This window comes from Manis javanica, chromosome 10, assembly GCF_040802235.1.
Source record: "Manis javanica isolate MJ-LG chromosome 10, MJ_LKY, whole genome shotgun sequence".
Lineage (NCBI taxonomy): Eukaryota > Metazoa > Chordata > Mammalia > Pholidota > Manidae > Manis > Manis javanica.
In genome coordinates this window covers 61611561-61638296 of record NC_133165.1, presented here as the reverse complement: position 1 = coordinate 61638296, position 26736 = coordinate 61611561, and the positions used below count along the sequence as shown (strand labels likewise).

At 38.8% G+C, this 26736-nt stretch overlaps 1 protein-coding gene across 1 annotated transcript in view; it reads right to left on the bottom strand.

Annotated features, from left to right (window-relative positions):
- RXYLT1 (ribitol xylosyltransferase 1) overlaps positions 1 to 26736 on the bottom strand; it is a 52125-nt gene that overhangs the window by 9422 nt on the left and 15967 nt on the right. The window contains 3 exon segments of the mRNA XM_073215565.1: positions 21460 to 21472; positions 21475 to 21561; positions 25580 to 25735. Coding sequence (XP_073071666.1) covers positions 21460 to 21472; positions 21475 to 21561; positions 25580 to 25735 — 256 coding nt within the window.

Sequence of the window (26736 nt, the reverse complement as noted above, 5' to 3'; positions counted from 1 at the left end):
TTATTGATCAAATGGTTAACAACAATAAAATTCTGTATAGGGGACTCAATGCACAATCATTAATCAACCCCAAGCCTAATCCTCAATAGTCTCCAATCTTCTGAAGCATAATGAACAAGTTCTTACATGGTGAACAAATTCTTACATAGTGAATAAGTTCTTACATGGTGAACAGTGCAAGGGCAGTCATCACATAAACTTTTGGTTTTGATCACGCATTATGAACTATAAACAATCAGGTCAATTACGATTATTCATTTGATTTTTATACTTGATTTATATGTGAATCCCACATTTCTCCATTATTATTATTATTATTATTTTTAATAAAGTGCTGAAGTGATATGTAGATGCAAGATAAAGGTAGAAAACATAGTTTAGTGCTGTAAAAGGGCAAATGTAGATGATCAGGTGTGTGCCTATAGACTAAGTATTAATCCAAGCTAGACAAGGGCAACAAAACATCCATGGATGCAGAAGATTTCTCTCAAAACAGGGGGAGTGAGGTTCTAAGCCTCACCTCTGTTGATTCCCAATTTCTCACCTGATGGCCCCCCTGTGACTGTGCCTGTCTTAGGTTGTTCCTCCCTTGAGGAATCTTACCCTTCTCTGGCTAACCAGTCATCTTCCAGGGCCATACAGGGAAATGTAAAGTTGGTAAGTGAGAGAGAAGCAATATTGTTTGAAAAGGTTAGCTTTTTACTTTTTTGCAGATTTATGTCCTGTGGCTTCTATGCCCTGCATTTGTCTTGAGGTATCTTTACCACTTGGAAGAATTATGATACTCGGTAATTTCGATATGAGGCATGAATTCTATTTAAGGGTTGTAATTAGGAAGGAAGAAGAAAAGATATACAAGTAGCAGATGGAAGAAAACATGGGAAGATTGATTATTTCTTTGACATATCTTCTTGTAGAGTAACATAAGCATGTATAGGTTTTAAACTACTAATTAAATTGCGTGCATGCATTAACATAATAGGAATACAGCTACATAACCAAAGCAGACTTACAATTACCAGCCATATCCAGTGAAATCAAAAAAACCAGTTAGGCACCCTAGGTATTTGTGAAAACTTCTCAATGATATGATGGATATTGTCTAACTGAATTTGAATATTTTGAGAAAAATCAGACAAATTAAAACAACACATTCCTGGGAACTGTTCACATCCTATATGTTCTTTTAACAGTAGATAGTCTATAGTCGCAAGATTTTGGAGTGCTGCAACTTGCACTTCTCCTTATACCACTGTGAAGAACTTATTGGAGATCACCACACAGGAACTGCTTTTTTTTAAGAGAAAGGAATATTATCAGAAAAATGTACTTCCACAGCTGATCATCTGACACCCTTTAAATGATCAAAATTAAGGATATTTAAAGCATGCATTAATTGGTGATTTGCAGTTAGTTTTATCCTATCAGCGAGTAATCCCCCTTTTCTTTTTTTTTTTTATCATTTATCTACAATTACATGAAGAACAGTATGTTTACTAGCCTCTCCCCTATACCAGGTCCCCCCTACAAACCCCCTTACAGTCGCTGTCCATCAGCATAGCGAAATGTTGTATAATCACTACTAGTCTTCTCTGTGTTGTACAGCCCTCCCCTTTCTCCCACCCCCCCATTATGCATGCTAATCATAATACCCCCCTTCTTCTTTCCCCCCTTATCCCTCCCTACCCACCCATCCTCCCCAGTCCCTTTCCCTTTGGTACCTGTTAGTCCATTCTTGGGTTCTGTGATTCTGCTGCTGTTTTGTTCCTTCAGTTTTTCTTTGTTCTTATACTCCACAGATGAGTGAAATCATTTGGTATTTGTCTTTCTCCACCTGGCTTGTTTCACTGAGCATAATACCCTCTAGCTCCATCAACCATGTTGTTGGAAATGGTAGAATTTGTTTACTTATTATGGCTGAATAATATTCCATTGTGTATATGTACCACATCTTTTTTATCTATTCATCTACCGATAGGTTGCTTCCATATCTTGGCTATTGTAAATAGTGCTGTGATAAACATAGGGGTGCATATGTCTTTTTTAATCTGGGATCTTGTTTTCTTTGGGTAAATTTCTAAGAGTGCAATTCCTGGGTCAAATGCTATTTCTACTTTTAGTTTTTTGAGGAACCTCCATATTGCTTTCCACAATGGTTGCACCAATTTACATTCCCACCAACAGTGTGGGAGGGTTCCCCTTTCTCTGCATCCTTGCCAGCATTTGTTGTTCCTTGTCTTTTGGATGTTGGCCATCCTAACTGGTGGGAGGTGATATCTCATGGTGGTTTTAATTTGCATTTCCCTGATAATTAGCGATGTGGAGCATCTTTTAATGTGCCTGTTGGACACCTGAATTTCTTCTTTGGAACAGTGTCTGTTGAGATCCCCCACTCATTTTTCAATTGGGTTATTTGCTTTTTCAGGTGTTGAGGCATGCAAGTTCTTTATATATTTTAGATGTTAGCCCCTTACTGGACATGTCATTTATGAATATATTTTCCCATACTGTAGGATGCCTTTTTGTTCTACTGATGGTGTTCTTTGCTGTACAGAAGCTTTTTAGCATGATGTAGTCCCATTTGCTCATTTTTGATTTTTTTCCCCTTGCCTGAGGAGATGTGTTCAGGAAAAAGTTGCCCATGTTTATATTCAAGAGATTTTTGCCTATGTTTTCTTCTAAGAGTTTTATGGTTTAATGATTTACATTCAGGTCTTAGATCCATTTCGAGTTTACTTTTGTGTATGGAGTTAGACAGTAATCCAGTTTCATTTTCTTACATGTAGCTGTCCAGTTTTGCCAACACCAGTTGTTGAAGAGGCTGTCATTTCCCCATTGTACATCCATGGCTCCTTTATCATATATTAATTGGCCATGTATGTGTGGGTTTATACCTGGGCTTTCTATTCTGTTCCACTGACCTATGGGTCTGTTCTTGTGCCCATGTACTGTACTAAATACTTTAAAAAATACTATTTAATCTTTCTTAAAATCAGTCACAATGGTTCTGGATTCTTTACAACCTGTTCAACCATTTCTTTGTAATGTGTTATAATCTTTTTTTTTTTTTTTTTAATGTTTACTAATGTTTATTATTATTGTCCTCATGACTGGTTAATAACTACCTTGGTTATCTGACAGAAAAATGTCCTTAAATGGAACAACAGAATTAGGGAAGAAATAAAATTGGCAAACTGTTTCCATCTCTATTACTAAATATTTTAAGAAGAAGATCTAATTATTTTCTTTAGTATATTGACAAAGATTTCTTAATATTGTAATATTTATCTAGCAAGGTGCATATAAAAAAATAGATTGTTGGTAAATGAAATCAATATTATTGGCCAGAAATCTCTTGGCCATAGGTAATTAAGCCTTAAAAGAATTTGCACTTTTTTTTTTTTTTTTTTGGAAACAAGTCCATTTATTTTTTTATTTTTTATTTTTATTTTTTTGAGAGGGCATCTCTCATATTTATTGATCAAATGGTTGTTAACAACAATAAAATTCAGTATAGGGGGGTCAATGCTCAATGTACAATCATTAATCCATCTCAAGCCTAATTCTCGTCAGTCTCCAATCTTCTGAAGCATAACGAACAAGTTCTTACATGGTGAACGAATTCTTACAGAGTGAATAAATTCTTACATGGTGAACAGTACAAGGGCAGTCATCACAGAAACTTTCGGTTTTGATCATGCAATATGACCTATAAACCATCAGGTCAAATATGAATATTCATTTGATTTTTGTACTTGATTTATATGTTGATCCCACATTTCTCCTATTATTATTATTATTTTTATTTTTAATAAAATGCTGAAGTGGTAGGTAGATGCAAGATAAAGGTAGAAAACATAGTTTAGTGCTGTAAGAAGGCAAATATAGATGATCAGATGATCAGGTGTGTGCCTATGGACTAAGTATTAATCCAGGCTAGACAAGGGCATCAAGACATCCACGGATGCAGAAGATTTCTCTCAAAGCAGGGGGGGTGAGGTTCTGAGCCTCACCTCTGTTGATCCCCAAATTCTCACCTGATGGCCCCCCTGCGACTGTGCCTGTCTTAGGTTGTTCCTCCCTTGAGGAATCTTACCCGTCTCTGGCTAACCAGTCATCTTCCGGGGCCATACAGGGAAATGTAAAGTTGGTAAGTGAGAGAGAAGCCATATTGTTTGCAAAGGTTAGCTTTTTACTTCTTTGCAGATTTATGCCCTGTGGCTTCTATGCCCAGCACTTGTCTCGAGGTATCTTTACCACCTGGAGGAATTATGATACTCGGTAAATTCGATATGAGGCAGGAATTCTATTTAAGGTTTGTAATTAGGAAGGAAGAAGAAAAGCTATAGATGTAGCATATGAAGGAAACTTGGGAGGATTGATTATTTCTTTGACATATCTTCTTGTATAGTACCTTAAGTATGTATAGGTTTTAAACTACTAACTAATTTGCACACACATATTAACATAATAGGAATACGGTGACATAAACAAAGCAAATCTATAATTACCAGCCATCTCCAGTGAAGCCAAGAAAACCATTTAGGCACCCTAGGCATTTGTGAAAATTTATCTATGATATGATGGATATTGTCCAACTGTACTTGAACCATCAGACAAATTAAAGCAGCCCATTTCTGGGATCTGTTCACATCCCATATGTTCTTTTAAACATAGATAGTCTATAGTCATGAGATTTTGGGGTGCTACAACTTGCACCCCTCCCAACTCCTGGTTGAGTTCCAACAGTACAGATCCAGTCAAAATCGTTGTCTCACTGTATGCACATGCCAGCCTAGACATCTCCCTCCTCCTTCTTATGGCAAGTCCAGGAGACGGTGGGCTGGATGCAGCCACACCCGCAGCATCATCCGGATCCCTGTGGAGGCTTTTTGATGATCATCCCCCGGCACGAGTCCTCCAGAGAGTGCTGATGCCGGAAGCTCCTCCTCATATCGTATCTTAGTTCATTTTCTGGGTATCCAAGCTAGGCCTTGATCTTCTGCGTAGAAACAAACAGACCCTTTGCCCACACTTTGACATGCCCTCTATACCACTGTGCAGAACTCATTGGAGGTCAGCACACAGTAACTGCTTTTTTTTTTTTTTTTTAATTAAGAGAAAGGAATATTATCAGAAAAGAGTACCTCCATAGCTGATCATCTGACACCCTTTAAGTGATCAACATTAAGGATATTTAAAGCATGCGTTGATCTTTGATTTACCAATAGTTTTATCCTGTTAAGGAGTAATCCCCCTTTTCTTTCTTTCTTTCTTTTTTTTTTTTAAATTTTTAATCTACACTTACCTGAAGAATACTATGTTTACTATGCTCTCCCCTATATCAGGTCCCCCCTAACAAACACATTACGGTTACTGTCCATCAGCTTAGCAAAATGTTGTAGAGTCACTACTTGTCCTCTCTGTGTTGTGCAGCCCACCCTCCCCTTTCTCCCTCCCCCCCATGCATGCTAATCTTAATACCCCCCTTCTTCTTCCCCCCCCTTATCCCTCCCTGCCCACCTATCCTCCCCAGTTCCTTTCCCTTTGGTACCTGTTAGTCCATTTTTGGGTTCTGTAATTCTGCTGCTGTTTTGTTCCTTCAGTTTTTCCTTTGTTCCTATACTCCTCAGATGAGTGAAATCATTTGGTATTTCTCTTTCTCCGCTTGGCTTATTTCACTGAGCATAATACTCTCCAGCTCCATCCATGTTGCTGCAAATGGTTGGATTTTTCCACTTCTTATGGCTGAGTAGTATTCCATTGTGTATATGTACCACATCTTCTTTATCCATTCATCTACAGATGGACATTTAGGTTGCTTCCAATTCTTGGCTATTGTAAATAGTGCTGCGATAAACATAGGAGTGCATCTGTCTTTCTCAAACTTGATTGCTGCGTTCTTAGGGTAAATTCCTAGGAGTGGAATTCCTGGGTCAAATGGTAGGTCTGTTTTGAGCATTTTGATGCACCTCCATACTGCTTTCCACAATGGTTGAACTAATTTACATTCCCACCAGCAGTGTAGGAGGGTTCCCCTTTCTCCACAGCCTCGCCAACATTTGTTGTTGTTTGTCTTTTGGATGGCAGCTATCCTTACTGGTGTGAGGTGATACCTCATTGTAGTTTTAATTTGCATTTCTCTGATAATTAGCGATGTGGAGCATCTTTTCATGTGTCTCTTGGCCATCTGTATTTCTTTTTTGGAGAACTGTCTGTTCAGTTCCTCTGCCCATTTTTTAATTGGGTTATTTGTTTTTTGTTTGTTGAGGCGTGTGAGCTCTTTATATATTCTGGACGTCAAGCCTTTATCAGATCTGTCATTTTCAAATATATTCTCCCATACTGTAGGGTTCCTTTTTGTTCTATTGATGGTGTCTTTCGCTGTACAGAAGCTTTTCAGCTTAATGTAGTCCCACTTGCTCATTTTTGCTGTTGTTTTCCTTGCCCGGAGAGATATGTTCAAGAAGAGATCACTCATGTTTATATCTAAGAGGTTTTTGCCTATGTTTTTTTCCAAGAGTTTAATGGCTTCGTGACTTACATTCAGGTCTTTGATCCATTTTGAGTTTACCTTTGTATATGGGGTTAGACAATGGTCCAGTTTCATTCTCCTACATGTAGCTGTCCAGTTTTGCCAGCACCATCTGTTGAAGAGACTGTCATTTTGCCATTGTATGTCCATGGCTCCTTTATCAAATATTAATTGACCATATATGTTTGGGTTAATTTCTGGGGTCTCTAATCTGTTCCACTGGTCTGTGGCTCTGTTCTTGTGCCAGTACCAAATTGTCTTGATTACTATGGCTTTGTAGTAGAGCTTGAAGTTGGGGAGTGAGATCCCCCCTACTTTATTCTTCTTTTTCAGGATTGCTTTGGCTATTCGGGGTCTTTGGTGTTTCCATATGAATTTTTGAATTATTTGTTCCAATTCATTGAAGAATGTTGCTGGTAATTTGAGAGGGATTGCATCAAATCTGTAGATTGCTTTGGGAAGGGTGGCCATTTTGATGATATTAATTCTTCCTAGCCATGAGCATGGGATGAGTTTCCATTTATTAGTGTCCCCTTTAATTTCTCTTAAGAGTGACTTGTAGTTTTCAGAGTATAAGTCTTTCACTTCCTTGGTTAGGTTTATTCCTAGGTATTTTATTCTTTTTGATGCAATGGTGAATGGAATTGTTTTCCTGATTTCTCTTTCTATTGATTCGTTGTTAGTGTATATGAAAGCTACAGATTTCTGTGTGTTGATTTTGTATCCTGCAACTTTGCTGTATTCTGATATCAGTTCTAGTAGTTTTGGAGTGGAGTCTTTAGGGTTTTTTATGTACAGTATCATATCATCTGCAAATAGTGACAGTTTAACTTCTTCTTTACCAATCTGGATTCCTTGTATTTCTTTGTTTTGTCTGATTGCCGTGGCTAGGACCTCCAGTACTATGTTAAATAACAGTGGGGAGAGTGGGCATCCCTGTCTGGTTCCCGATCTCAGTGGAAATGCTTTCAGCTTCTTGCTGTTCAGTATAATGCTGGCTGTGGGTTTATCATATATGGCCTTTATTATGTTGAGGTACTTGCCCTCTATTCCCATTTTGCTGAGAGTTTTTATCATGAATGGATGTTGAATTTTGTCAAATGCTTTTTCAGCATCTATGGAGATGATCATGTGGTTTTTGTCTTTCTTTTTGTTGATGTGGTGGATGATGTTGATGGATTTTCGAATGTTGTACCATCCTTGCATCCCTGGGATGAACCCCACTTGGTCATGGTGTATGATCCTTTTGATATACTGTTGAATTCTGTTTGCTAATATTTTATTGAGTATTTTTGCATATACATTCATCAGGGATATTGGTCTGTAATTTTCTTTTTTTGGTGGGGTCTTTTCCTGGTTTTGGTATTAGGGTGATGTTGGCTTCATAGAATGAGTTTGGGAGTATTCCCTCTTCTTCTATTTTGTGGAACACTTTAAGGAGAATGGGTATTATGTCTTCTCTGTGTGTCTGATAAAATTCCGAGGTAAATCCGTCCGGCCCCGGGGTTTTGTTCTTGGGTAGTTTTTTGATTACTGTTTCAATTTCTTTGCTTGTAATTGGTTTGTTTAACTTTTGTGTTTCTTCCTTGTTCAGTCTTGGGAGGTTGTATTTTTCTAGGAAGTTGTCCATTTCTTCTAGGTTTTCCAGCTTGTTGGCATATAGGTTTTCATAGTAGTCTTTAATAATTCTTTGTATTTCTGTGGAGTCTGTCGTGATTTTTCCATTCTCATTTCTGATTATGTTGATTTGTGTTGACTCTCTTTTTCTCTTAATAAGTTGGGCTAGAGGCTTATCTATTTTGTTTATTTTCTCAAAGAACCAGCTCTTGGTTTCGTTGATTTTTGCTATTGTTTTATTCTTCTCAATTTTGTTTATTTCTTCTCTGATCTTTATTATGTCCCTCCTTCTGCTGACTTTAGGCCTCATTTGTTCTTCTTTTTCCAGTTTTAATAGTTGTGATGTTAGACTATTCATTTGGGATTGTTCTTCCTTCTTCAAGTGTGCCTGGATTGCTATATACTTTCCTCTTAAGACTGCTTTCGCTGCATCCCACAGAAGTTGGGGCTTAGTGTTGTTGTTGTCATTTGTTTCTATATATTCCTTGATCTCTATTTTGATTTGTTCATTGATCCATTGATTATTTAGTAGCATGTTGTTAAGCCTCCATGTGTTTGTGAGCCTTTTTGTTTTCTTTGTAGAATTTATTTCTACTTTCATACCTTTGTGGTCTGAAAAATTGGTTGGTAGAATTTCAATATTGTGGAATTTACTGAGGCTCTTTTTGTGAGCTAGTATGTGGTCTATTCTGGAGAATGTTCCATGTGCACTTGAGAAGAATGTATATCCTGTTGCTTTTGGATGTAGAGTTCTATAGATGTCTATTAGGTCCATCTGTTCTAGTGTGTTGTTCAGTGCCTGTGTGTCTTTACTTATTTTCTGCCCAGTGGATCTATCCTTTGGGGTGAGTGGTGTGTTGAAGTCTCCTACAATGAATGCATTGCAGTCTATTTCCCTCTTTAGTTCTGTTAGTATTTGCTTCACATATGCTAGTGCTCCTGTATTGGGTGCATATATATTTAGAATGGTTATATCCTCTTGTTGGACTGAGCCCTTTATCATTATGTAGTGGCCTTCTTTATCTCTTGTTACTTTCTTTGTTTTGAAGTCTATTTTGTCTGATATTAGTACTGCAACCCCTGCTTTCTTCTCACTGTTGTTTGCCTGAAATATGTTTTTCCATCCCTTGACTTTTAGTCTATGCTTATCTTTGGGTTTAAGGTGGGTTTCTTGTAAGCAGCATATAGATGGGTCTTGCTTTTTTATCCATTCTATTACTCTATGTCTTTTGATTGGTGCATTAAGTCCATTTACATTTAGGGTGACTATTGAAAGATATGTACTTATTGCCATTGCAGGCTTTAGATTCGTGGTTACCAAAGGTTCAAGGTTAGCTTCTTTAGTATCTTACTGCCTAACTTAGCTCGCTTATTGAGCTGTTATATACACTGTCTGGAGATTCTTTTCTTCTCTCCCTTCTTATTCCTCCTCCTCCATTCTTCATATGTTGTGTGTTTTGTTCTGTGCTCTTTTTAGGGGTGCTCCCATCTAGAGCAGTCCCTGTAGGATGCCCTGTAGAGGTGGTTTGTGAGAAGCAAATTCCCTCAGCTTTTGCTTGTCTGGGAATTGTTTGATCCCACCATCATATTTAAATGATAGTCGTGCTGGATACAGTATCCTTGGTTCAAGGCCCTTCTGTTTCATTGCATTAAGTATATCATGCCATTCTCTTCTGGCCTGTAGGGTTTCTGTTGAGAAGTCTGATGTTAGCCTGATTGGTTTTCCTTTATAGGTGACCTTTTTCTCTCTAGCTGCCTTTAAAACTCTTTCCTTGTCCTTGATCCTTGCCATTTTAATTATTATGTGTCTTGGTGTTGTCCTCCTTGGATCCTTTCTGTTGGGGGTTCTGTATAATTCCATGGTCTGTTCGATTATTTCCTCCGCCAGTTTGGGGAAGTTTTCAGCAATTATTTCTTAAAAGACACTTTCTATCCCTTTTCCTCTTTCTTCCTCTTCTGGTATCCCTATAATACGAATGTTTTTCCTTTTGTATTGGTCACATATTTCTCTTAGTGTTGTTTCATTCCTGGAGATCCTTTTATCTCTCTCTATGTCAGCTTCTATACGTTCCTGTTCTCTGGCTTCTATTCCTTCAATGGCCTCTTGCATCTTATCCATTCTGCTTATAAATCCTTCCAGGGATTGTTTCACTTCTGTGATCTCTTTCCTGACATCTGTGATCTCCTTCCGGACTTCATCCCATTGCTCTTGCATTTTTTTTTGCATCTCTGTCAGCATGTTCATGATTTTTATTTTGAATTCTTTTTCAGGAGGACTAGTTAGGTCTGTCTCCTTCTCAGGTGTTGTCTCTGTGATCTTTGTCTGCCTGTAGTTTTGCCTTTTCATGGTGATAGAGATAGTTTGCAGAGCTGGTACAAGTGACCGCTGGAAGAGCTTCCCTTCTTGTTGGTCTGTGGCCTTTTCCTGGGAGAATAGCGACCTCTAGTGGCTTGTGCTGGGCAGCTGTGCACAGACAGGGCTTCTGCTTCCTGCCCAGTTGCTTTGGGGTTTATCTCCGCTGTTGCTGTGGGCTTGGCCTGGCTGGGGCTGTTCCTCCAAAATAGTGGAGCCCCGTTGGAGGGGAAGCGGCCAGGAGGCTATTTATCTCCGTAAGGGGCCTCTGTGCTCCCTGCTGCCCAGGGGGTTAGAGTGCCCAGAGATCCCCAGATTCCCTGCCTCTGGTCTAAGTGACCTGTCCTGCCCCTTTAAGACTTCCAAAAAGCACTCTCCTAACCAAAACAACAACAGCAACAATGAGAGAGGGAACAGAAAGAATGGAAAAAAAAAAAAAAAAAAAAAAAGGAAAAAACAAGCGATTTTTTTTTTGTCCTCAGGTGCCGGTCCCAACCACCCGCTCACTGGTCCTGCTGCCCTGTCTCCCTAGCAGCAGGGTCCCTGTCCTTTCAAGGCTTCCAAAAAGCACCCACCCACCGGTCCCGCAGGGAAGAAACGCTCGATATTCTTTGTCCTCAGGCACTGGTCCCAGGCACCTGCTCACCAGTCCCGCCGCCCTGCCTACCTAGCACCGGGGTCCCTGTCCCTTCAAGGCTTCCAAAAAGCACTCGCCAAAAAGAGAGAAAAAAAGGGGAAAAACGCGTGATTTCTTCCGTCCTCAGGTGCCGGTCTCAGGCACCCACCCACCGGTCCCACAGGGAAAAACGCGGGATATTCTTTGTCCTCAGGTGCCGGTCCCAGGCACCCGCTCACCAGTCCCGCCGCCCAGCCTCCCTAGCACCGGGGTCCCTGTCCCTTTTAGGCTTCCAAAAAGCACTCACAGAAAAGAGAAAAAAAAAGGGGAAAAACGCGCGATTTCCTCTGTCCTCAAGTGCCGGTCTCAGGCACCCGCCCACCGGTCCCTCAGGGAAAAACGTGGGATATTCTTTGTCCTCAGGCGCCGGTCCCAGGCATCCGCTCACCAGTCCCACCACCCTGCCTCCCTAGCACTGGGGTCCCCGTCCCTTCAAGGCTTCCAAAAAGCGCTCGCCAAAAAGAGAAAAAAAAAAAAAAAAGGGGAAAAACGCGCGACCTCCTCCGTCCTCAGGCACCGGTCTCAGGCACCCGCCCGCCGGTCCCGCAGGGAGAAACGTGGGGTGTTCTTTGTCCTCCAGCGCCGTTCCCAGGCACCTGCTCACCGGTCCCGCCACCCTGCCTCCCCAGCAACGGGGGCCCGTCACTCTAAGGCTTCCAAAAAGCGCTCGCCAAAAAAAAAAAAAAAAAAAAAAACCGCTCCGGTTTCTCTCTACCCGCCGGGAGCCGGGGGGAGGGGCGCTCGGGTCCCGCCGGGCCGGGGCTTGTATCTTACCCCCTTCGCAAGGCGCTGGTTCGTTGCAGGTGTGGATGTGGTCTGGATGTTGTCCTGTGTCCTGTGGTCTCTATTTTAGGAAGATTTTTCTTTGTTATATTTTCATAGCTCTATGTGTTTTTGGGAGGAGATTTCCACTGCTCTACTCACACCGCCATCCTGGCTCCGCCCCCCATGTTCTTTTAACAGTAGATAGTCTATAGTTGTAAGATTTTGGAGCACTACAACTTGCACCCCTCCCAACTCCTGGTTGAGTTCCAACAGTACAGATCCAGTCAAATTCGTTGTCTCACTGTATGCACATGCCAGCCTAGACATCTCCCTCCTCATTCCTATGGCAAGTCCAGGAGACGGTGGGCTGGATGCAGCCACAACCGCAGCATCGTCCGGATCCCTGTGGAGGCTTTTTGATGATCATCCCCCGGCACAAGTCCTCCAGAGAGTGCTGATGCCGGAAGCTCCTCCTCATATCGTATCTTAGTTCATTTTCTGGGTATCCAAGCTAGGCCTTGATCTCCTGCATAGAAACAAACAGACCCTTTGCCCACACTTTGACATGCCCTCTATACCACTGTGCAGAACTCATTGGAGGTCAGCACACAGTAACTGCTTTTTTTTTTTTTTTTTAAATTAAGAGAAGGGAATATTATCAGAAAAGAGTACCTCCATAGCTGATCATCTGACACCCTTTAAGTGATCAACATTAAGGATATTTAAAGCATGCGTTGATCTTTGATTTACCAATAGTTTTATCCTGTTAAGGAGTAATCCCCCTTTTCCTTCTTTCTTTCTTTCTTTCTTTCTTTTTTTTTTCTTTTTAAATTTTTAATCTACACTTACATGAAGAATACTATGTTTACTATGCTGTCCCCTATATCAGGTCCCCCCTAACAACCACATTACGGTTACTGTCCATCAGCTTAGCAAAATGTTGTAGAGTCACTACTTGTCCTCTCTGTGTTGTGCAGCCCACCCTCCCCTTGCTCCCTCCCCCCATGCATGCTAATCTTAATAACCCCCTTTTTCTTCCCTCCCCTTATCCTTCCCTGCCCACCCATCCTCCCCAGTTCCTTTCCCTTTGGTACCTGTTAGTCCATTTTTGGGTTCTGTAATTCCACTGGTGTTTTGTTCCTTCAGTTTTTCCTTTGTTCCTATACTCCTCAGATGAGTGAAATCATTTGGTATTTCTCTTTCTCCGCTTGGCTTATTTCACTGAGCATAATACTCTCCAGCTCCATCCATGTTGCTGCAAATGGTTGGATTTTTCCACTTCTTATGGCTGAGTAGTATTCCATTGTGTATATGTACCACATCTTCTTTATCCATTCATCTACCGATGGACATTTAGGTTGCTTCCAATTCTTGGCTATTGTAAATAGTGCTGCGATAAACATAGGAGTGCATCTGTCTTTCTCAAACTTGATTGCTGCGTTCTTAGGGTAAATTCCTAGGAGTGGGATTCCTGGGTCAAAAGGTAGGTCTGTTTTGAGCATTTTGATGAACCTCCAAACTGCTTTCCACAATGGTTGAACTAATTTACATTCCCACCAGCAGTGTAGGAGGGTTCCCCTTTCTCCACAGCCTCGCCAACATTTGTTGTTGTTTGTCTTTTGGATGGCAGCTATCCTTACTGGTGTGAGGTGATACCTCATTGTAGTTTTAATTTGCATTTCTCTGATAATTAGCGATGTGGAGCATCTTTTCATGTGTCTCTTGGCCATCTGTATTTCTTTTTTAGAGAACTGTCTGTTCAGTTCCTCTGCCCATTTTTTAATTGGGTTATTTGTTTTTTGTTTGTTGAGGCGTGTGAGCTCTTTATATATTCTGGACGTCAAGCCTTTATTGGATCTGTCATTTTCAAATATATTCTCCCATACTGTAGGGTTCCTTTTAGTTCTATTGATGGTGTCTTTCGCTGTACAGAAGCTTTTCAGCTTAATGTAGTCCCACTTGCTCATTTTTGCTGTTGTTTTCCTTGCCCGGGGAGATATGTTCAAGAAGAGGTCACTCATGTTTATGTTTTAGAGGTTTTTGCCTATGTTTTTTTCCAAGAGTTTAATGATTTCATGACTTACATTCAGGTCTTTGATCCATTTTGAGTTTACCTTTGTACATGGGGTTAGACAATGGTCCAGTTTCATTCTCCTACATGTAGCTGTCCAATTTTGCCAGCACCATCTGTTGAAGAGACTGTCATTTTGCCATTGTATGTCCATGGCTCCTTTATCAAATATTAATTGACCATATATGTTTGGGTTAATTTCTGGAGTCTCTAATCTGTTCCACTGGTCTGTGGCTCTGTTCTTGTGCCAGTACCAAATTGTCTTGATTACTATGGCTTTGTAGTAGAGCTTGAAGTTGGGGAGTGAGATCCCCCCTACTTTATTCTTCTTTTTCAGGGTTGGTTTGGCTATTCGGGGTCTTTGGTGTTTCCATATGAATTTTTGAATTATTTGTTCCAATTCATTGAAGAATGTTGCTGGAAATTTGAGAGGGATTGCATCAAATCTGTAGATTGCTTTGGGAAGGGTGGCCATTTTGACGATATTAATTCTTCCTAGCCATGAGCATGGGATGAGTTTCCATTTATTAGTGTCCCCTTTAATTTCTCTTAAGAGTGACTTGTAGTTTTCAGAGTATAAGTCTTTCACTTCTTTGGTTAGGTTTATTCCTAGGTATTTTATTCTTTTTGATGCAGTGGTGAATGGAATTGTTTTCCTGATTTCTCTTTCTATTGATTCATTGTTAGTGTGTAGGAAAGCTACAGATTTCTGTGTGTTGATTTTGTATCCTGCAACTTTGCTGTATTCCGATATCAGTTCTAGTAGTTTTGGAGTGGAGTCTTTAGGGTTTTTTATGTACAGTATCATATCATCTGCAAATAGTGACAGTTTAACTTCGTCTTTACCAGTCTGGATTCCTTATATTTCTTTGTTTTGTCTGATTGCCGTGGCTATGACCTCCAGTACTATGTTAAATAACAGTGGGGAGTGTGGGCATCCCTGTCTGGTTCCCGATCTCAGAGGAAATGCTTTCAGCTTTTTGCTGTTCAGTATAATGCTGGCTGTGGGTTTAATCATATATGGCCTTTATTATGTTGAGGTACTTGCCCTCTATTCCCATTTTGCTGAGAGTTTTTATCATGAATGGATGTTGAATTTTGTCAAATGCTTTTTCAGCATCTATGGAGATGATCATGTGGTTTTTGTCTTTCTTTTTGTTGATGTGGTGGATGATGCTGATGGATTTTCGAATGTTGTACCATCCTTGCATCCCTGGGATGAATCCCACTTGGTCATGGTGTATGATCCTTTTGATACACTGTGGAATTCTGTTTGCTAATATTTTATTGAGTATTTTTGCATCTACATTCATCAGGGATATTGGTCTGTAATTTTCTTTTTTGGTCGGGTCTTTGCCTGGTTTTGGTATTAGGGTGATGTTGGCTTCATATAATGAGTTTGGGAGTATTTCCTCTTCTTCTATTTTTTGGAACAGTTTAAGGAGAATGGGTATTATGTCTTCTCTGTGTGTCTGATAAAATTCCGAGGTAAATCCGTCCGGCCCTGGATTTTGTTCTTGGGTAGTTTTTTGATTACCGTTTCAATTTCTTTGCTCGTAATTGGTTTGTTTAACTTTTGTGTTTCTTCCTTGGTCAGTCTTGGGAGGTTGTATTTTTCTAGGAAGTTGTCCATTTCTTCTAGGTTTTCCAGCTTGTTGGCATATAGGTTTTCATAGTAGTCTTTAATAGTTCTTTGTATTTCTGTGGAGTCTGTCGTGATTTTTCCATTCTCATTTCTGATTATGTTGATTTGGGTTGATTCTCTTTTTCTCTTAATAAGTTGGGCTAGAGGCTTATCTATTTTGTTTATTTTCTCAAAGAAGCAGCTCTTGGTTTCATTGATTTTTGCTATTAAAAATAGGAACATTTTTATGCAGTATTAACTTAGCTGGACATTGCAAGACTTGTGTTCACATACCATGAAATTCGGAGCTGTGTGTTTTAATACCTGGTTTTAGTCATTTATTATAATGAAAAAGTACAGTTAGCTCTGTTCTCAAATTATCATTTTTATGTGAAAGGAATGCTTCTAATTGCATTGATACACATAAATTAACAAAATGAAGCATGATTCATTCAGGGCACATTTGACTGCCTGGGAATTTTCAGTTCCCTTTAGCACTTTAGTTCTTACAGAAGGAATGCCAGCCCTTAATGATAATTGGCTTTCTGGACCTCAAGGCCAAGCTTAGGTTATGTTGAAAGCCACAGGGTCAATACTGTGGTACTAGTTATAAATCAGGGGTTCCCAAACTTTCTTGGTTCCCAGTGCCTTAGGTGTCTCAACAATTTTCAAAGTATCTTCCATGCCAAAAGAAATGAGTAATGGTTCAGTTTTTTAAGCTGTTGCATCCAAACAACTTAGTATTTATGTCCCAACAGCATAAAAGCCACTTAAAAAAGCAATACACACACACTGAAACAAAAAAAAAATTCCAATTTCATTCTTTGCTAACCACAAATACTTCACAATGGGATGGATGTGCGTACCTGTTGAGCACTACACAACTTCTCACACCCTGGAATCGGAGTGGACACTACCACTGTCATTACTGGTCCAGCACTGGGTTTTGGATGGTACTTGGATTTTAGCAAAGCAACTGTGGAAAACCCAGCTCCACAAAGGCCATCACTGAAATGAATGTAGGATGGCCAAATGCTGAGACTGTGAACTACCCTGAGTTAGTAGTTTGCATGGTGTCTGACAGGTATGATGGCATAACTGTTTCCCACAAATATTTAAAAGATTTTGTGTGCCCCTGGGTGCTTTGGTACCTAGTCTAGGAAGCACAGATTTAGGTAAAGAAATGTAGGGTTAAAAAAATTCCTATAGGATTCAAATAGTTTGTGCGTGTTGGTCTGCCTGCACAGTTTCCTTCAAAACCATTTTTCCACTTGGCCACTAGAGAAATCTATACAAAAAACATACATATCTTGCTTAATCATCTTCAGCTGCTTTTCACTGTCCAAGAATAAAATCCAAGGGCCTTAATGTTGTACAAATAAGGTCCACCATGATCTAGCCCTTATCCTGCAAGCCCAGTGTCAACTATCCTACACCATTCACATGCTCTAGGGATTCTGAATGGCTTTCAGTTCCACCCACAAACCAGCTGCTTATCAGTTCTTAGCCCCTGGCAGTGCCTCTGTGGGAATATAATCTCTCACTGCCTTGTTAAATCCCATTAATCTTTTAAGACTTGGCTCAGCTATTATCTCTTCTAGGAAGCTTTCTTGATTGCCTCCATATCACCAGTTCTACTCAGACTGGGTTAGTTGCCTTTCTGCTGTATTTCCCTAACAATGTCATAGAGTGTGCACACCCTTATTATTATGCTTTATATAGAGTATGGATATTATTTGTATGTTTGTTTCAACCACTAGTCTGTGAACTACCTGAAAAGCATTTTACTCACTTTGAAATTATCAGAGCCTACTATGAGTTAACTAGGAGGCACTCAGTAAATGTTGAATGAATAAACAGTAATTCTCTTTAAAGGTGTTATTACTCTACTAATTTATTTAAGTTCTCCTATTGCATTTAAAATATGAATCAAGTTAGAAAAATTCAATTTAATAATACTTTTTCCAGCTATATATTACATAAAGTAAGGCTTCTGTGTGAAATATTACAATGTATTTTTGTGTGATAAAAGGTACATCTTAATTTCCTAAAGTTATTAGTCAATCATCAATCATAAAAATTCCATTAACTGAAGAATAAACATATTTAAGGAGGTCATATACAAAATTTTAAAACAGTGATTTACTCTTCTAGATTTCTTAGCATATATTTAATAGTCAGAACTTCTAGTTCTCAATATTTTTTCCCTTTTCCTCTTTGGTCCCATTAAAAATTTTCCTCCCAGTCAGTACTTTCAATACCTAGAAAGTCTGAAGGAAATATTCAAATATTGAGGTCCAAGCTGAGTGTAAACAGAATATATTTTTTAGAATCCAATTAAATTGTGTCATTTTTTTTCTTAATTCTAGAAGCACTGCTGAACAAACACTATTCACACAAACACATATATACCATTATTACAGTAAGTAAGTTATAATAAAATTGATGATTTCCCAGTTAAGAGTCTGGCAAATGCCTTGATAAAGAGTAAGTGCACATGCCAAACCATGCATATGGCTCTGTCATTGAATTCTATATACCTGTTGGTTAATACATAGTTTTGGAAATTCGGTTTTATAAAATAGGTATACCAAACTCATGAATGACATTTGCATTTGAATAGTTACTGTAATTCACCGTGCTTTTGTGGTATTCCTGCCATGAATCCATACCTTCCTAATTCAGCGCTTATGATGGAACACTCCCATTCTCAGACGGGCTTGGCTGGAATGGGAGAATGGGTCTTAAGAAAAATTTAACTATATTACCTTTGTATACCAATGAAAATTTTATTTGAAGCCTGCACTTATCTATGGTCCAGTATTTGGCTTAATGTAGTGTCAGTAACTATTAATATTATCTGTGAAAGCTTTCACTCACTGTGATGAGTAGTGAGCTCACAAAATTCTTATAGCAGTAATATCTAGAAATTCTAAAAATAGGATCATATTTTATCCTATCATGATTTAGAAATTAGTTCAAGTTTTCCACAAGTAGCAGATGCTCACTAAAGTAACAAGTGCACTTGGGTAACAATGAATTAAGTAATTTGACATGGCCTTTATCAAATGGGTAGACATTTATGTATCTTCTGATAATGCCTGCACATGGACATTACAGGATTCTGAAGGCAATCTTATGGAGATGTGCAAAGGCCATGGTGAACAAAAGAGTTCTCCTAAGAAATAAAGGATAACAACAATAATGGAAACACAGAAAACAGAAAAAGGAGAACTGAAAGGTAGGAAGATGTTGTAGTACCTATTTAAGTAACAGTAAAAATAATAACAAGACCTCTATAGTGACTATTATGGGCCAGATACTGATCTAAGCACTGTACATCTATCAATGCATTTATCTTTAAAACAATCCAGTGACAGAGAAACTATTGCTTGCCTTATTTAAAACTTATGGAAATCTAGGCACATAGAGGTCAGAGAGCTAATAAGAGGTAAAGTTATAATCTGAACTGAGATATTTTGGCTGCAAAGTTCAGGCTCTTAACAACTTAATCATACTGCTACACTGCCCAGAGGTGACAAGGCAAACTGACTCAAAAGTTCAGTTTGTCCCACATGTATTCATATATTCATATCCTGAGCACAGGCCATGGACGTTATTGATTCAATGGTGAACATGGAATAATTTCTTCCCTTCTGAAACACAGAGATTTGGAAGTACTACAGATATATTTTGATTTTCATGTTTAATCAAACAACCTTCAAATAACTAGGCATCACTTGTAGCCTGCCTATATGGAAAGAATGTGCTGGTCAAGTCAATACAAGCACATGCACTGACTGTCAGGTCTATTTCCATTCTGGGTTATTTACTTGGTATTCTGGATTACATTCTTTGAACCTATGATTTGATAAGAATCAGCATTCATGAGCCTGATCAACCCTGGGACACTGATGGTATCCTTTTACTTCTGCTTCAGACCTATTTGTGGGGCTAAAATTAAATGATATAAGCTCTTTGTAAACTTAAAGATTTCTTAACCAAATATAGTTATATTTATTTACAACAAAGAATTCTGACAGTACTTAGAATCTTTCAGTATCTTCAAGGCGACCAATTACTTCTGATTCACTTTTGGTCAAATAAAGCTGAACGTGGTGAAACATTTAAGTTAGTACCGAATATCCCACTCAATTCAAAACTTGTAATTTCATACATATTTATTGATTTTGGAAAAAGAAGTTATGTACATTACTCTTCATGAGGCTAAAACTTTAATATCATTTTAACACAACTGTCGACTTCCTTGAATACACAGTTCTAAGTCCTAAGAAAAAATAGCATTGATATTTGAGCATAAGATAAAATCTCAGGTAAAAACTTTAGAAGGTGTGGGTAAATTTGGCTTTCTTTTGGGAGTTAATGCTGTTTGCTCAAATCCTTTCCTATCATTAAAGTAACACTGTATACTAATTTCTCTGTGAAATCTTAAGAATTTTTCTGAAAAATTTATGTATTGTGGAAGAACTGTTAGACTAATGCCCATAACACATACTTTCCCAAAACTAAAATATTAGATTTATATGCCTAATACCCATTTATTTTCAAATACTCAAATCCAACTACTGTAAGTTTAGGACTACACATAAATTTTTGAATAGCATTATATCAATAGAAACCTGGGGGTGAGAAGAAAAATAATTATTACCAATAATAATTTAAAAACCTATAACTTTTAGAGAATGATTACTTTGAAAAGATACATGAAGTGAATTTACTTTCAAAAAAACTGTATGAAGAAAGGATTAAAGGAGTGAAAATTCCAATGATAGTGAGATTTTTCTCTTGACTTTTGTGGGAAAGACATGGAATCCTAACGGAAACCAGAATCTTTGGTGCACATTTTTTCCCCTAATGCAATTGTTACAAGAAGAAAACAATTTAAAATAATAATTATTTTTTTATTTCAGTAAGAAAGCAAAATCTAGTAGAAAATAGCATTCTTTAATATACCAAAATTATCACAATTTTTCTAAATAAAGATCTTAATTCTATTTAAAAACTTTAGAAAATAAGTAATCACAGATACAAGTTTTATAAAAATAAAAAGCTCAAAGTCTCAAGAATATGCAGGTTTTATTGAATCTAAAAAATAAGATTTCTGTGTAGGACAGGGAAAATGGTCAATAATATTATAATAACTTTATATGGTGACAGATGGTAACCACACTTATTGTGAGCATTTCATAATGTACATAATTTGTGAATCACTACCTTGTATACCTAATACTGTATGTCAACTATTCTTCAGTAGAAAACAATTTAGGAAGAGATTTCTGGAGTACTGCAGTACAATGGTAATCTATACCATCATATCATGGTAGAACTCACATATGAAATATATTTTAGTAAATACAATATTCAAAACTCCTAAGAACAGCTTTGATACTACTTGAATACTATAAAAATATGTGAACATGACTATTATATGAAAGAGAAAAATGAAATTACTCTTAAGTTTACATAGTATTTCTCTAAGAAATGGAATGCTAAATGCCTATCAATAATCAAAATGTTAAAAAATTTGAAGCATTAACTTTTCTATATAATCAGAAGTATTTTGATAAAAATGAAACAAACATGGTTCTAATAAGAAGGAATATTTTATAACATCCAACTTTATAAGAAAATGTTCAGGATAAGCTTTTAACTACAAATACATATTCATGGGATTTACTCATCTTCTTCACAAGCTGAAGTAGAAATATTTCCTATAAAAATATTTTCCTTATTTTTCCAGCACTTACATAACACATTGTATAGAAACACAGCAGAAGTTATTTTGCACAATTATTACCTGTAATGTGTTCTCCTACAACTGAATTTCCTTCTCTCCACTTAGCCGTCACATCAGTGGGATCAAGTAAGCCTTCAAAAATGTGCTCCCAGAGATATAAACCTGGTATTAAAAACAGACAAAAAACATTTACTAACTGATTTTTTCTGGTAGGTGAGATGTAGTTCTGTTCTGTTCTTTTATATATTTGAAATTAGGAAACCAGACTTTATTCCTCTTGGTCCTTTGGCAGACAGTTCTACCAAGCAATAGCTCAAAATCATCAATATGGCAGCTAATGTATGAGTGACAGAACTCAGAGGTTGTCAGTGTAAAATGTAGCGTGTGGGTATTTTAAAGACAATAACGTCTCTTACTCAAAATTTGCAAAACCTCTAATTATCACTGGACCTTTACTACGTATTTCATTCTGAAATGTGTTACTATAATGTAAGTTATTATGTGATTAGAACTGTGTCTGTATTACAACAAACTGGGGGGATTCACCATTTTGTGCCAAACACAACCAGAAGAGTTCATGTATATACATATACATTCAATATTTCAAGGAGACAGTAACTCCTCCTCTCTTAAACACATATCCCTCACTGTATGATGTCTTCTGTAGACAAATGTCATTCCATCTGTTTTTCTTAGGGGAGCCCCTGATGTTTTATGATTTCACCTCAATGAAAGCTCTGAGAATAGAAGAGAGCAGTGCCACACAATGAGGTCCTCTGTAGATAACCTGGGAGCCCTGTTCACTTTTGCTTTTGTTGCCAGTACATTTGGTGTTATATCCAAAAAATCACTGCCAACATCAATGTCAAGCTTTCCCCTATGATTTCCTCTAAGAGTCTTATGGTTTAAGGTCTTATATTGAAGCTTTTGTTTTGAGTTGGCTTTTGTATATGGTGTGAGGTAAGGGTGTAAATTCTTTCTTCTGCATGTGGATATGCGTAAGTCCATCCACATCTTCAATCTTCCACCTTTGCTCCTTCTGGGCTACCGATTAACGGACTCAGCTACTTGGTGGGACTTATAAGTCCACGGGCACCCACTCCTTATTGGGACACTTCTCTCTCCACACAAAGTGAATGAGCAGATGCTCATTTTTTTGCCAAAAGCTCTGCTCATTGGGAGGATTTTCCATCACTAACATATTTCAAGGCAAACCTAGTGATGCTGCAATACAGTAGCAGTCCACCTTCAGTCAGCACTAATGTTCCAGGCTTATCTCTCTATTTTTTTTTCTTTTACCTGGACATAAGGAAATTCCAGTGAGACAACAAGCATGATTTGAGTGAAAGGCATCAATATTGTAGTGGCAGGTGCTTAGCCATAAGTCTGTTCAGTTTATTTGTATCCCCTGCTCTGCTTATGAAGAAGAGAGTGGATCTTAAAAGTCCTCAGCACAAGAAAAAATACCATTTATGTGAGGTGATGAATGTTAACTAGACTTACTGTGTTGATCATTTCTTACTATATACATATATTGAATCATTATGTTGTACATCTGAAATTAATATAATGTTATATGTCAATTATATCTCAATTAAAAAAGATAATACATTTGAATTGTATAAGCCACCAGTATATTTTTGGCAAATAGTTATGGTAGCTATAGGCAACTATAAATTATGGCACCCAGAAATGGGGTGCTACTATAACATATACTTAAACATCTGTAAGTGGCTTTGGAAGTGGGTAATGGGGAAAGGCTGAAAGAATTTTGAGGTGCTTGATAAAAAAAGCCTAGATTAGATTGCCTTGGACAGATTATAGGTAGAAATATGGATGCTAATGGCCCAACTAGTGAGAACTCAGAAGAAAGGAGCACAGTAAAAAAAGCCTATATCACCTTGGAGAATATCTAAATCATCATAAGCAGATTTTTGGTAGAAATATGCACATTAAAAGTGCTGCTGGTGAGGGCTCAGAAGGAAATGAGGAACATGTTATGAGACTGGAGAAAGGGAATACTGGTTATACAGTAGAAGGCTTAGCTGAATTGTGTCCTGTAGTTAAAATGATAGGCTTGGATATTTAGTTGAAGAGATTTCCAAGCAAAGAGCTGAAGCTGTGGCCTGGTTTCTTCCTGCTGATTACAGCAAAATGTGAGAGGAAAGAGAAGACTGACAGAAGAACTGTTAAGCAAAAAGGAACCAGGACTTGATGATTTAGGAAATTCTCAGCTTATTCAGATTGCAAAAGAGGTGAAAAACTGGGAGATATGCTTTCAGGAAAGCATGCTTTAGAAAGGTGGCTGAGGCTGTAATTGCATATCCTTTTCCTAATGCCTCAGAAGGATAAAAAGGTCAGAATATTCAGTTAGACAGAGGGCTTTTGAAGATATTTGGTGTAATTTATGGATCTCCTCAGCCATCTCAGCAGAAAGCAGAAATAGAGATGGGATTTCCAGAAGGAACTCTTGTATAATGGAGTGAATCCTTGTGGCATATATAGGAGACCCTCAAGTTTTTTCAGAATGTTGTATCAGCAGAAACACTGCCAGCTTGGACTAAAAAGGATGGAGAGATGTTGAAATGAAAGAAGGCTGTTGGACTCCAAAAGTCCTACCAGCAGGAAGCAGGCTGATAAAACTACTGAATTGCAAATATATGCTACCCTTCACAACAAAGGAAGTGTACTCCAAGGGTTGGGGAGCTGAATGGCTGGAAGTAATGCTTTGAGCTACAAATTATTTCCCGGCCTTGAAACCTAATGGAGTTTTGCCTGGTTAGATTTCAAATTTACTTGACCAGTGACTCCATTTTCCTTCCATTTTCTTCCTTTTTGATGGGAATGTCTGCAACTGGTATCCAATGATTGTGCCTGGAGACTAGGTCGATGAAGGTAATGTCTGACAAAACTCATCTGGCCACTCTGCTAGACTGAGAAAAGTCTGAAAACATGAAAACCTTTTACGACATAGATTTAATTAAAAACAAGAATAGGAAGTGGGAATTAAAGGAAAAAATTAATATAGACGTTGTAAAGAAAAAAACTGCTACAACTTGACAATTAGAGGCCTGAGTCTGGATACTTGAAATTTAGAAGTCAGTAGTAATTTTTAAGGATGTATATTTGTATTCAAGTTTGAATGAACTTATTAAATTCCATGGGCTGGGCATTATTCTCAGTTTATTTTCCTCTCATCTGGTACTTTCTATCCATATCTCTTGTCATACAAACATCCAACTCATGTTTACAGGCCAAATGAAGATCTTTCTGCTTCACTAAATTCTTTGACTCTTCTAACCCTCTCTGAGGGCCCCATTCTTTCATTGAGCATAATATGTAACTTGGAACACTAAACTTTCACAGAAAAAATGCTTTTGTGGGCAATCAAGTTTAATCAGTGACATACAATATCTCCTTCTTGGACATTCACAATGAACTCTGGCATATTAAAGGCTCTGAGAGAGGCCTGACATAAACAGCCTTGTTTTACTTTGTTAAGTTCAATGTTCCCCAAACTTACTTGGCCATCAAGGGCAGGGGCCACATCTCATACTTGTATATCAAGCATCCAATAAAACGGTGCTCTGGTAAAACCAACAATAGAATATGTTTGTATGTTTGTGCCTGTGTGTCTATGTAGGTAAAATTGTAATATTTCCAGAATATCTCCCCTGGCTTTAGTATATCTGCATATCAACAGGCGCTCAAGGGTGGAGAGAAGTATGGCTTTAGTGCATTTGCATCATTCCTCAGGGGCGGAGAGAAGTTCATCTCCATATAATGGGTAATTACCTGGGCAGCTGAGGGCTTATCTGTACCTGAGAGGGGGGTGGGGGGACAGGAGGGGGCATGGTTTTGCTTCTGCAAGAGCAGGAAAGAGAAGGTCCCGGACTGCAGTTTGTAAGCTTAAATAAATGGATTTTAACTTTATTTCTCCTTTTAACTGATTTCAGTTTCAGAGGTATTTTGCCCCAGGATTTCCTTTCCCCAGACATAGTCTATTTACATACATGTTTTCTAAGGAAAAGGAGAAATGAAACAGAGAAAAAGTGAAAAAAATACATCACAACTTAAATTATGAAATAAACTATAAATGTATTAAAATAAGGTGAACTGAATATTAACAAAGTGCATTTCATGATACTTTGACATGTCTTAGCTCTAAACATTAACTTACCAATGGCAGCTTTGCCCCAGATTTGTACATGGAAGTCTGTTTTCCCTTTTGTGGATTTATTTAATATTTGAAGGCTAGTTTTAAGTCTGTGTTGTTGCTCATATTTTTCATCTCCTTCCCAAGGATTCCATTCTTCCCTTTCCAAAGTAAACTGCTCTGTTTTAAAAAGAGAGGTACAGTGTTTATTAGTCAGGTAGAGCTGCAGTCGAAGATGAATTCAAGCCATTTAAATTAGATATTAGGGGGTTCTGGTTTCATTCTAACTTTAGTATTTCAGAGAGGCAAAGCAACTTAATTTGAACTGGTTAAACACACATTAAAAAACAAATCAGGAGGCGGGAGCCAAGATGGCGGCGTGAGTAGAGCAGTGGAAATCTCCTCCCAAAAACACATAGAGCTATGAAAATATAACAAAGAAAAATCTTCCTAAAATAGAGACCACAGGACACAGGACAACATCCAGACCACATCCACACCTGCAAGAACCCAGCGCCTTGTGAAGGGGGTAAGATACAAGCCCCAGCCCGGCGGGACCCGAGCGCCCCTCCCCCCGGCTCCCGGCGGGTGGAGAGAAACCGGAGCAGTTTTTTTTTTGGCGAGCGCTTTTTGGAAGCCTTAGAGGGACGGGCCCCCGTTGCTGGGGAGGCAGGGTGGCGGGACCGGTGAGGAGGTGCCTGGGAACAGCGCCGAAGGACAAAGAATATCCCGCGTTTCTCCCTGCGAGACCTGGGGGCGGGTGCCTGAGACCGGTGCCTGAGGACGGAGGAGGTCGCGCGTTTTTCCCCTTTTTTTTTTTCTCTTTATGGCAAGCGCTTTTTGGAAGCCTTGAAGGGACGGGGACCCCAGTGCTAGGGAGGCACGGTGGCGGGACTGGTGAGCGGGTGGCTGGGACCGGCGCCTGAGGACAAAGAATATCCCCCGTTTTTCCCTGCGGGACCGGTGGGCGGGTGCCTGAGACCGGCACTTGAGGACAGAGGAAATCGCGCGTTTTTCCCCTTTTTTTTTTCTCTTTTCTGCGAGTGCTTTTTGGAAGCCTAAAAGGGACAGGGACCCCGGTGCTAGGGAGGCAGGGCGGCGGGACTGGTGAGCGGGTGCCTGGGACCGGCACCTGAGGACAAAGAATATCCCGCATTTTTCCCTGTGGGACCGGTGGGTGG